The sequence below is a fragment of the Mirounga angustirostris genome, unplaced genomic scaffold (assembly GCF_029215605.1).
Source record: "Mirounga angustirostris isolate CCGP_5_RB_7025 unplaced genomic scaffold, mMirAng1.0.hap1 SCAF_4, whole genome shotgun sequence".
NCBI lineage: Eukaryota > Metazoa > Chordata > Mammalia > Carnivora > Phocidae > Mirounga > Mirounga angustirostris.
Genome location: NW_026991712.1, coordinates 39,704,805 through 39,717,736, shown reverse-complemented (window position 1 = coordinate 39,717,736; position 12,932 = coordinate 39,704,805). Strand labels below are relative to the sequence as shown.

General features: G+C 43.7%; 1 protein-coding gene across 2 annotated transcripts in view; it reads left to right on the top strand.

Annotated features, from left to right (window-relative positions):
* Positions 1-12,932, top strand: part of PTDSS1 (phosphatidylserine synthase 1) — a 62,529-nt gene that overhangs the window by 27,594 nt on the left and 22,003 nt on the right. For both annotated transcript variants that reach the window (XM_064588095.1, XM_064588096.1), the window contains 4 exons: positions 2,746-2,904; positions 6,815-6,966; positions 10,326-10,467; positions 12,387-12,499. In XM_064588095.1, the coding sequence (XP_064444165.1) occupies positions 2,746-2,904; positions 6,815-6,966; positions 10,326-10,467; positions 12,387-12,499 (566 nt within the window). The remainder of the gene's footprint in view (positions 1-2,745; positions 2,905-6,814; positions 6,967-10,325; positions 10,468-12,386; positions 12,500-12,932) is intronic.

Here is a 12,932-nt window from a genome sequence, read left to right as displayed (position 1 = left end):
TTCTGTCTCTCTCTCAAAATAAATAAATCTTAAAAAAAAAAAAAAAAAAAGAATACAAAGGGACTTAATGAAAGGTCCAAGAAGTGATCGTTCTGCTGGAGTTGAGATTGGTCAGACCCTTCTTGAATGGTGTTTCAACATTTTATCTTTAGCTTTATAAAGGACATGCTAAAGGCAGAAATAAGAGTGCCAAAAATTATTTAAAAGTCTCAGGAAGAAAAGTCTGTCCAGGGGTTTCTTACTTTAAGGACCAGAGTGGCGTGGGGTGACTTGGAGCTTCTACTGATGATGATAATGATAGTGATGGGTATGGTGAGGGTGGTGGCAGTTACCAACTGTGGGTTGTCTGTTCTACCAGCACTTACATATATTCTATGTAAGCCTCACACATGCATGCTAGGCATTAATATCCCCCATTTTATCAAGGAGGAAACGGAAATTTAAAATGGATAAATATCTCATTCAAAGCACAAAGCTGGTGAGATCCCTCTGATTTCAGGACCTATCCTTTTCCTTTGGACTGTGTTGTAAGTACATAGTTATAGTAATGACAGTGCTTTAACACTCACAGGAGACTTATGAAACAGAGATTGGGAGAAAGGTATTCCAGGTATATGATATTTTCCTCCACCATTTTCTTGGGTTTTTGAGCAAAGGGGATTATATCACAAAGTAAACTGACCGAGCCCGGTGAATAGGACTTGGTATTTGGTTAAGTGTTGGGCAAGCGAGGAAGAGGGTGGAGCCACCAAGATCAGCCCTGCGACCAGTTAGGGAGGTGGGTGCAATTTGTCTTTACCTACTGTTCCCTCATGTGCTCACATCTTCCCCTCCTTGCTCCCCTAGCTCGGGATTCCCTCATTTAATGCCCCTTCCCCCTGCTGCCCAGAGTTGTGCCTGCACTCGGCTCCCTAGCAGCATTAAACTGCAGGGTCCGTCTTCCTCCCACGACCAGGACCTCAGAGATCTTCCTGATGTGATCATTGGCAAATCTGTGCATTAATAATTATAATGCTAAGAGTTATGTTTGGCTTTTGTGACTTTCAAAGTGCCTTTGCATGTGTTGAAGCCCAGAAATATTCTCACGGAGAGTAGAAGGGCCCCCAAAGTCATCTTCAGCCTACGATGACTTGAAGAGCAGCCTTCTGAAAACAGGACTCAGCTCTCTCTTCTCACCCTGTGCAGCGTGTCCAGCGTAAATAAGAGGATAGGGTGGTCGGGGAATTTGGGTTGACGGGGCCTTTCAGCTCTTCCTTAAGCTGACATGGAGCTGCTTCAGCCTCGGGGTATTTCTCTCCATCGGTCTGTGATGCCTGCGACAGGCACATGTTGTTCCAGACTCTGGATGAGAATTTTCCTCTTACTACAGTGCAGTTTGTTCTTTGTCTTGACTTCTCCCTATTGAATCTTTTCCTCTTTTTTCCACCTTTCCCGTTTACACGTCATAATATCATATCCTAATGCTTCTGAAAAAATAGTTTTTTAAAATGTCCTTTCAGCTTTGCAAATCGAAATGTACCAGATGGATCTGAGAAAGGCTTCAGAAATCTGATGATGGTGGGTTTTGGAAGAGGGAGGAGGACCACATTGCTCTTTTGTTCCCTTAGGAGGCATTTCTAGAATTTAAAAATATTAATACTTTACAGGAATACTTTCAACTGGCTGATAATAGGTGGCTGTTTTCCAAATCTTACTCCATCCTATCAGATTAATTTTGGGAAGGAAGAATGTCAAATGTAGAGGTTCGAGAAATGTTTTATTGTCATAAGATAATTACTTTCTTAATAAATACAGAAATATAAGGATGTTGATTTAAAATTTCTTTAAAATATGTCGTATTAAAAACAAAAAGATATTAGAAACAAAACCAAAAGTCTTAAAAGCTTTGTCATTTTTATTTATTTGTTTTTAAAAGATTTTATTTATTTGAGAGAGAGAGAGAGCATGCATACAAGCAGGGAGAGCGACAGGCAGAGGGAGCAGCAAGCTCCCCGCTGAGCAGGGAGCCCGATGCAGGACTCGAACCCAGGACCCTGGGATCACGACCTGAGCCGAAGGCAGACGCTTAACCGACTGAGCCACCCAGGCGCCCAGCTTTGTCATTTTAAATATTTAAATTATGTAGCATGTGATAACATTTGGGGATGGGAGGTTTATTCTATTTCCTTCCAATTTCTGAAATTGGATGCTTTAGCTTTTCCTCTTTTCTGACAAATATTTAAGGCTTTACGTTTTCCTCTGAGTTTTACTTAGCTTCATCCCATCGTTCTGATATATAGTATTTTCATTACCATTTAATACTGACTATATTTTACATTTCTATTCTGATTCTTTCTCTACACCATGATATTTCCAAACCTATTGGGATTGTACTTATTCGTTATTAATTGGGATTCTATTTATGTTCTTATCACTGGCTTTACCATAGTTGCCATACAGTCAGGTGACGTGGGCTGTGTGATTCTACTTCTTTAAGACAGGTTAGTAAGCTTTTGTAAAATTACTTTGCTTCCCATTTTAATCAAATTTCTGCAATTCAGAGCAAAGCAATTCTGATTCATAAACTTTAATATTTGTCCATTTTTCCTAAAGGACGTTCAATTATTAAAGCTTTTGGGGGGTGGGGGGGTAGGACAAGTATTAGTTGTCAAGGTCATATCAGTTCTTTTCATTTATTGTCAGGATCCTGGAAGGAAGTTGATTTTGAGAGTATCCATTAATTATTTCCCTTTTTATTTTGAATAGGAGTACGCTGTCAACTGTCACGTTATCACCTGGGAGAGGATTATCAGCCATTTTGATATATTTGCGTTTGGACATTTCTGGGGCTGGGCCATGAAGGCCTTGTTGATCCGTAGTTATGGTCTCTGCTGGACAATCAGTATTACCTGGGAGCTAACTGAGGTAAGAAGGGGCTGTGATCAGTTAGTTTACATGTAGGAGGAAGGTAGTCTGTCCATTAACAGGCAGTTAATCCATTCTCTAGCCTCTGTGGCACAAACTGTGTTTAAACCACCCCCTGGGAATATTTTATGCCTTTGGTGGGGGGTGGGGTGCAAATTCCTTATTAACTTAAAACGTGTCTCTTGTCTCATAAGTCTTAAAGAGAAACAAATGAAATGAAGCAAAAAGAATGAAGTTAAAATCCCCAGTGAGACAAATACATGATAATGAGATCTGCTTAGAAGTAAGTAAGTAGGTTTCCCACCAGCTGGTTTCCAGTTTGAGATAAATAGAATTATGGTGTTTAGGGATTACAAGAGCATCCAGGATATTTTGTAGCTGAAAAAATGGATTCCTGATATAGCTCTAATATCACAGTAGCCAGGTTTGTCTCATTTAATGAATGAAAGAGATAGTCTTTTTTTTTTTTTTTTAAGATTTTATTTTTTTATTTGATAGAGAGAGAGCACAAGTAGGCAGAGCAGCAGGTAGAGGGAGAGGGAGAAGCAGGCTCCAGGCTGAGCAGGGAGCCCGATGTGGGACTCGATCCCAGGACCCTGGGATCATAACCTGAGTCAAAGGCAGATGTTTAACTGACTGAGCCACCCAGGTGCTCCTGAAAGAGATATAGTCTTGAAAAACTATTAGGAAAATGAAATTTGGGGGTCTTACTCATTTATCATTCAGTTATGATATTATTCTTAGTTAATCACTCCCAGGGAACAAAATTTGGCCATGTGTACAGTATATTTCTTTTTTTTTTTTTTTTTAAAGATTTTATTTATTTATTTATTTGACAGAGAGAGAGAGAGAAACAGCATGAGAGGGGATAGGGTCAGAGGGAGAAGCAGGCTCCCCGCCGAGCCGGGAGCCTGATGCAGGACTCGATCCCAGGACTCCAGGATCATGACCTGAGCCGAAGGCGGTCGCTTAACCAACTGAGCCACCCAGGCGCCCTGTACAGTATATTTCTTGATGCCAACTGTTGTCTTGACCCTAACTTAGGGAAGCATGCCAGCCACATCTGGCTTCTGTTAATGTGCCTCTTATAGCCCTGGAGGCTAGAAGTCTGAGTTCAAGGTGTTGACAGGATTGGTGTCCTTTGAGGCCTGTGAAGGAGAATCTGGTGCAGGCCTCTCAGCTTCTTATGACTTGCTGGCCATCTTTGGCATTTCTTGGCTTGTGGATGCATCACCCCAGTCTCTGCCTTCGCCTTTGAGTGGGGTTTTCCCTGTGTGCATTCACATGGCGTTCTTTTTGTAAGGACGCCAGTCACACTGGATTAGAGGCCCACCCTATTCCGGGATGACCTCATTTACTAATGACATCTGCAGCAACTCTCTTCCCAAATTGAGTTCACATCATGAGGACCTGGAGGTTAGGGGTTCAACATGTGGCTTTTGAGGGGACACAATTCAACCCACAATAGTACCCAACACTGTACATGCATTATCCTAAATCCTCACCGTAAACCGAAAAGGCTGAGTATATCCCCAGTTGACAGAGGAAGGAACCAGAGCCTTGCTTCATGAGGTGAGCCAGGATGGGACTCCAGCTGTGCTTGGTTGCAGGTGTGCAGCCCATGTTCCTGCTCTCCCACCATGTTCCTCTCGGAATTCCAGGCATCTTCCTAACCTCGCTGCTGTGGGACCCTGGGCCAGGCTCTGGGCCTTTCTCGGCCTGTCTGCTTCTCTCCCCTCATACTACAGATGGCCCCGTGCCTTCCTTCCCTGCTCCTCAGTGGCCTCTCAACTCTCGTAAGCAGTGCTGCTCCATCCAAATCTTCCATGCCACTGCTCAACGTGTATCTAACCTCTGTCCTCTCCTGGCTGAACCACTCACCTCCTCCCTTCACCGTCTCTTCCCAAAGCGATCTTTTTCACCTCTCGATCTGGTTACAACCTTCTTCAACTGAAACCCTTTAGTGTTTATCCAAAATCCAAACTTCTGGACCAGCCTGCGAGGCCCAATACTGACCGGCCTTGGCCCACCTCCCCTATCTGCTCGGGACCTTTCCCATCCTGTGGTCTGTGCTCCAGCCATCTTTGCTTTCTTCGTGTTAAAGATTCTGTGTCTTTTCCTATCCCAGAGCTCACCTGCAGGCTCTTCCCTCCTTTCCCTGCTCCCTGCGCTGGTTGTGCTCCACGTTTGTACACCTGGAAATGGAGCACCTGGCCCTTCTCCTTTGAAACGCTCATCACGTTTTAGATGCTCAGAGTGTCTCTTTGCTGCCAAGTGTCAGGCCTTGAGAGGGCAGGGCCCGTATCCACATCGTCCCGGATACTGCGCCTCACAAGTGGCAGGTGCTCCCCAGGTTCCTGGAGAGTGAGTGAATCCAGCCCTCTGCAGCGTCTCCCACTCAGGTCTGGACAGACCAGAGGGCCAGAGCCCAGCACCTTGCTTTGTTAGGTGAGCCAGGATGTGCTCCACTCTGGATGGGCAGCCCACGTTCCTGCTGTTTTACCGTGTCCTGTCCCTGAGTTCCAGGCATTCATCTGGACAGCGCGCCTTACCCCCAGTATCTGGTGCTTTCCAGGAAAGCTCTTGAGGCCGAAGCCTGTCCTCCACATCCCTCTCCCCTTGCATAGTCTCATGTCAGCAAATGTGTGTCATCGACTTCTGTTGATGAGTCCCTCTTCCCTGTGTAAAGCAACAGTCAGTGCTCTGTGCCATGGCTGGGAACCTGGGAATACACTTCAGGGGCTGGGCCTGGCTCGACTCGGAGAGGAACGCAGCCCCGCCACCTTCGTGCCAAGCCGCTGCGCTCCATCTTATCGCTGGCCGGCACACCAAGCAGGCAGACTCCTCAGATGTTTACATTGCTTTCGCTCTCTGAAATGCTTTCATGAACAGTTTTATTTCGCAGTATTGATCATATGACTTCAGAGGTTGCCTCTTTCCAGAGAATTCCCAGGCACGGTCTTTGTCATGTCAGACCTTCTTACAATGGGCCTTCACGCAGCAAGGCATGCTGCTCTGGACATGGCTGATCCGCTCTTTGTTTTGGACAAAGCTATTTCCATAGGAGATTTCTATCCCCTCCCCGTTCCCTTCATCCTGCTGTTCCCCCTTTCTGGAATGTCCTCAGTCTTCATCTCCCATCTCCTGAAAGCAGTCATTCCTGTCCTTAACGGTCCCAGTCCAGTATGTTGTGCTCCAGTTGCTATCTGTCAGAATGAATCTCCCTTTTATCCCCACCATGCTCTGTTTATGTCGCCATGGAAACATTTGCCACAGCCTACCTTATTTTGTGGTTCTAGATAAACTCCTGCCCTTGAGATCAAGAAACTTGACTTTATTTTGCTTCACCACTTGTGCATCATTAGCACTTAATAAGATTACGATTGCGAATCAGTTATCGAAAGGCTTTCTGTTAAGCTATGGGTTTCCTAAAACATGCCATCAAAACCTAACCTTTCTACTTTTGCAGTTTCCTCGCTGTTTTACCTAAATATCTATGGAATATTTCTAAAATGCACAGCTTGAACTGTCAAGCTGCTAATGTTGAGGACTATGCCAGCGCTCTGTTGGTGGGTATGAAGACTTTTCTCCTCCCCCACTCCTAGATCCTTGTCTCGTTGTCCTTAGCGAAGGTCATTCATCAGTGGTATTTTTTCAGGAGCAGTTATTATTTCTTTAAAGCCCTATGTAAAAAAAGAAAAAAAAAAAGAACCGTTTGGATTGATAATATTTGTAAACCGTCCACGGCATAAAATGCAAACCTAATCACAGACATTGTTTTTATTTATTCGGTTCATACATTAGGAAAACCTGACACATCAACAGCTCTTCCTAACGGAATATGTTCATCAAAGGAACTCTATCGTTCTGCAGTTTTGTTTTTAAAACCATGGTCTCTTGTGTTTCTCAGCTTTTCTTCATGCACCTGCTGCCCAATTTCGCCGAGTGCTGGTGGGATCAGGTCATCCTGGACATCCTGCTGTGCAATGGCGGCGGCATCTGGCTGGGCATGGTCGTTTGCCGCTTTCTTGAGATGAGGACCTACCACTGGGCCAGCTTCAAGTGAGTGGCCTTCTTTCTGGACACGAGTCACAGGGTTTCACTACGCGCCCTTCACCGCGTTAGGAGCACGCAACTTCAGTACGGTCTTGGATGATAAGAAATTAATTGCACGTTAGTAATTGAAACTCATGAGTGATTATAGACCTAATTCGAGGCATTCATCCAGACAAATGCCAAATCATTTATGATTTTCTCCCATCCATTTTATTTTTATGCTTAATGCCTCAGCCTGCATTCACCCTGCCATCACTGGATTAATTAGCCCCCTGTTCCCCAGTTACTCGCTCTGAGCGATCTTTTTCAGAACGTCAGATTCATCGTGTCATTCCTCTGTGATGGCTTCTCATGGTGTTTAGGACAAAGTGCACAGAGGGGGCTGGGCAGGTCCGCTCCTTTTCTCCAGGCCCTCACCCGAGGTGCTGAGCCCGAGCACGTGCTCCTCTGGACTTGGGTTTGACCTGTGTCCCCATGTGCCAGGATGACGGGTCCCCTCCTTTTCTACCTCGACTCCCTTGATATCTCTCCAGGTAGTTGTCTCTGACTCTCTGATTCAAGTTGCACGTCCCTCCTCTGTGCCACCATGGGACAGACACAGAGCCCACCTCCGTCATGGCTCAGCCTGCTCCCCTGAATTCGCTCCTCAATTTGACAGTCACAGGAACTGTGCCGCTGACAAGGAGGGAAAGTGATCGTGAAAGTAGTTGTTTTTATTGTGTTTTCACCTTCATTTACTTATCAAACAAAATATAAGCATTTTCCCACATCATTAGTCTCCTAAACCATGATTTTAAGGGCTTCTTCAGATCCCAACCTATGAATAAATCATGAGGTATTTAACCAGTTATTTTTGTGGTCATTTAGTTGTTTCAAAGTTTTCAGTTTTATGAAGAAAGCTAGAGCAAACATTCTTGAACATATATCTTTGTGTAAATTTCTGACTCTTTTTTTCTGTAAATAAATTTATTTATATTCTCACCCATGTTCACTAATATATGTATGTGTCCATTTCACTGTTCCTTTGAATTTTACCTTTAATCCTTCTAAAGTGTTACCCCACATAGAATTGTGAGATACTGAATTTCTAGGCCATGTCTATTAGGTTTTCCCTCTTTTTATTAGTGCTTTTTATAGGTTAAGGGTATTAATACTCTCATAAATGTGACTTCATTTTCCATTTTGTCATCTAGTTTTAATTTTCTTTGTGGTAGATACTCTGTTTAAACTTCAAAAACTTTCAGTCTTTTTGTTTAGGTAAATGTTGACCTGTATTTTCTTCCAGTTCTTCATGGTTTGGTTTTTTATTATGAGTAACTTATTTAATCTTTCTCAAACTTAATTTGGTATATGGTGTGAGGGAGGGATTTCATAGTGTTTTTGCAATTGATTCAACAGTTTTCCCCACTCCTTCTTAAGTAACCCTTTCTTCAGTTCTGGCTTGAAAACAGACTTTTTAATATAGTTAAGACTGTATATAATGGAACAAAAACCATAGCTGGTGCCAGATGGTGCTGTAAGCAAGCTTTCTCATTTGAGCCTGACCTCAGTCCTAGGGATTGACACTACTTCTCTCTTCCTTCTAGGGACGGCGACAGTGAGAACTAGGTTTAGTACTTTGCCTAAGGGTCACACAGGTAGCAAGCAGCTGAGTCTGATTTTACGTCAGGCTGCCTGGCTCTTTACACACTGCCATAACGCTTCCCCGTTTTCATACATTTATGCTTTAGATTCAACTTGAGAGTCGTTTTGTCAGTTTACCAAAACACAAGCCCAACTAATAAGCAGAAATCCCGCTGGTGTTTTTTTTTTTTATGTTAACGTCAAATATATAAATGAATATAAAGTTGAATTGGCCTCTTTACAGACAATCCTGACTTACAATGGTTTGACCTCATGATTTTTGACTTTACAATAGTGTGAAAGTGATACGCATTCAGTAGAAATCATACTTTGAGTTTTGAGTTTGGATCTTTTTCTCAGGCTAGGGCTGCATGTAGGACCCCCTCTTGCGATGCTGGGCGGTGGCAGCGTAGCTCCCGGTCAGCCAGGCGATCATGAGGGCAAACGACCGAGATACTCACCACCATTCTGCACCCAGACAACCACTGTTTTTCCGCTTTCAGTACAGTATTCCATAAGTTATGTGAGATATTCAACGCTTTATTATCAAAGAGGCTTTGCGTTAGATTTTTGCCCAACTGCCATAGACAAATGTAAGTGTCTGGTAGGTTAGGTGTGTTAAATGCATTTTCATCTTATGATATTTCCAATTTATGATGGGTCTTTCAGGACGGAACCCCGTCGTAAATTGAGAAAGATCTGTATTAAGCATTCCAATACTTAATCCCACTGTGTCACTCTCTTTATTCCCCAGATTCCTCTTCCTCTTTCCATATAGTTGGCTTTTTTTTTTTTTAAATACAAATCCTCATAGTTTTTGTTTATTTTTGGATAATCTCTGGGTTTTTTTGTTGTGGCTTTTGTGCCTCAAATCTTCTTGCTGCGAGATTTTCTTTTTTTTTTTTAAGATTTTATTTATTTATTTGTCAGGGAGAGCGCGAGCACAAGCAGGCGGAGCGGCAGGCAGAGGGAGAAGCAGGCTCCCCTGAATGAGCAAGGAGCCCAATGTGGGACTCGATCACAGGACTCCAGGATCATGACCTGAGCTGAAGGCAGATGCTTAACTGACTGAGCCACCCAGGCGCCCCAAGATTTTCTCAGTACATGCTTGTTGATGGGTTAGGTGAATGAATGAAGGAACAAACCCTCACCTCTCTCCCACAAGAATAAAAGCCCTGACCTGTTCTGTCATGGGAGTTTGAAGTTTTTAACTGAGTGATTTCTAGGATTAAAACTAAGGAAGGTTAAAAGCCACTGTTTGTCATCCCCAACTGTTCACTTATCTTAGGAACACGTAGGATGAAGAAATGGTGTGGGTGACCTCAGAGTATGGAACAAGTTGTCTAAAATGCCCTGACTTGGGAGATGCACAGCAGGGGGGATCCCATCCTTGCCGGCGCCCTCATTCTCCCTGGCCTGGTTCCAGGTGCTTAATGCTTCAGCCTCTTTTGTCACCCGTTCACAAGTGAAGGCCTCTCCTGGCTCTGCGGTGACCTGACCTCTGCCCTGTGCCTGTCATCCCTGAAATGCCCCATCGAGTACACAGCTCTCCACGCTTCGTCTGGATAGAGAGATCATTGTTGGAGAGACGGTTCGACTCGACAGGAATCTTTTTGTTCTGAGCATGCGTTGTAAAATTGTCAGTGCCGGGTTTTTTTTATTTTTTTCTTGTCTTTTTGTTTTTTTCTTCTTCCCCTTCCTTATCTCTCCGGATTTTCACTGGGGCCATTCTCTTCTTACAGAGACATCCACACCACCACCGGGAAAATCAAAAGAGCCGTGCTCCAGTTTACTCCTGCTAGTTGGACCTACGTTCGATGGTTTGACCCCAAATCTTCATTTCAGAGAGTGGCTGGAATATACCTTTTCATGATCATCTGGCAGGTATTTTTTCAGATGCCCAGAACTCAGTGGCGGGAGTGGGGGGTGGGAGGGCGGAGTACAAAAGCAAAATAAGAACCGTCCCGGAATTTAGAGTTAATGCTAATTGACACTGCTTAGCTGCTGCTGGCTGGTTCAGAAGACAGAAGATCCTGCAGCTGACATGTAGAATAATTAAACCGAATGGTGTTACCAGGCCTAAGGTCTTGCTTCCTGGGGAAGACATTTTCAAGTATCTTTCTTTGCATTGCAAATTAGAAACAGCTTAAAATTCCCTGAAAGAAGCTCTTGGTCAGCATCTGTCACCCAAGGAGTTAGGCATTGGATAGCTTTTCGGAATGATCACTTGCAGAACCAAAGGAACAAATGCAAAGGCTTTTTCTTACGTTCCAAATTTAATGTTTGATTTTTAAAATTGTGCCTCAGCTGTTACCACTCTGGGTAATATGTAGAGAGCTGAGTAAAGAAGCCCTCGACTACCTGTGGGGCCCTGGAGCCTTTTGGGGACCTGGGTCCTCCAGGAAGGTGCTGTCAGTGGAGGGAAGGTCTTCTTCCACGCAGCCCACTACGTGCTTGAAATGATTGAGACAGCCAAGGGTCTTGGAAAAGGATTACCAAACATCTCTGTTTTCTAGAGATAGCCTTTTGTGTTCATCCTCCCCCCCCCAGATTAATTATTTTACATCTTTGGGAGACTAGCTTTTGTCTGAAGAGAAATTATATTTTGAACACATGCACAAAATACTCCCCGCATAACAAAAAATAAGCATGTGTCACCTTTAAGACAATCATCCTGGTCCACACGTGGAGAATACTAATGCTAATCCCAGTAAATGGACTTTAGGGATACAGAATTGTATGTGAATAGTTGAAATAGTCACCGTGGTTCGGGGAAGTCCGTATGTATAAAAATGGGAGCTTAAATGGATGGGGATTAAGTTTTACCACATGAGAACAATATCCAGGAAGGTGTAGGTTTTCCTTTAATCCGCGAACTGAGCAGGAGTTTGGATTTGTCCAGGAGAGACAGCAAGCTGTGCTCCTGGAAGGGCAGCATTACCCAGAGCACACCTCTCCCGTGAGCGCGAGCACCGAGCTGTAACCAGCTTTCCACGTGTGGTGGTAATTAGTGGACCATTTTTTAATTTTATACCCTTAAAATCAGTGCTATGGGAAAAGACACGCGTCTTACATCACTGAAATGAGCCTGCTGGTCCATGTTTTCCAAGCAGTGACCTTCCTTAATCTCCGCTCCTTGCTTAATCTGGACGGGAAATGCATCCAGGCCGGCTCTGCAGGGAACACATCCCCGTGCTGCCTCATGTGATGAGCTGCACCGGGATGCTCACCTCAGGGAAAAGGAGCACGGCCCGTAGATGAAACCTTGAACCAACCCTTCACACCCACCTTTAAGAGCTGCCTTTGGCCAAGGCACGTGCTACATGCACTCCCAGTCATTTCTCATTCTCAAGCTTCTTTTGGTGATTAAAGAACTCACTTTCCTATAGTCCTACATCTCTTAGACCGGCCTGATTTCTGTAAGACTTCGTAAGTGTTCCATGGCAAATACTTGTCTTCATGATTTCTGCTGTTCTCAAAGCATCTCCCTCCCAACTGTTCCAGCAGATCATGCATGACCCAAGTGACAGCCACGCCGCAGGAAACACGACAGCTGATGCCACCATATACCCCTTCCCCCACCCCAGCACCTCCCCCGTAACCCCCAGTTGGTTGGTGCCAATATTATACTGGCTGTTACTTAGTTTAAAAATAGCAACTATTCCTGTAGCGACTTGGAAGACCCCATCTATTTTCTGAAAACGCTTTGAACATGCTATTTTTTTAGAGTGTCCATAACAAGGAATATATTATTATGACTTAGCATGCGGTACTGAGTTGACTAATGCCTCCTTCTTTTTCAGCTAACTGAGTTGAATACCTTCTTCTTGAAACATATCTTTGTGTTCCAAGCCAGTCATCCATTAAGTTGGTGTAGAATTCTCTTCATTGGTGGCATCACGGCTCCCACAGTGAGGTAATTCTATACAAGCCTGACTTGTCATTTGAGCACATTAACCTGCTATGTATTCTCCTGTTCAGCATAAGGAAAGTCACATACACCAGCAGATTTTCCATGAAAATATTAAAGGATTATACATCTGAATATGAAGAAAATGTTTTGCTCTCAGACCTGAGTCACATGAAGTGAGAACACCACACACACCATTATCTTCAAACCTTTTTATCATCCTCCACTGCTGTTCCTTTTTTACCCCTGTTTAACATCCTTTAAATAAAAAAAAAGAGTAGCAGTGATGCTTTTTTTCAAAAATGAGGTGATTAAAAAATACAAAAGTTTTAATGGTGGATCACAAGTCATAAATGACGTTATTTTAGAATGATACTTTATTCGCTCTTTTAGAGCCAGTTAATTTCCTTTTAACAGTGTCCTTCCTGTCATCCTCCAG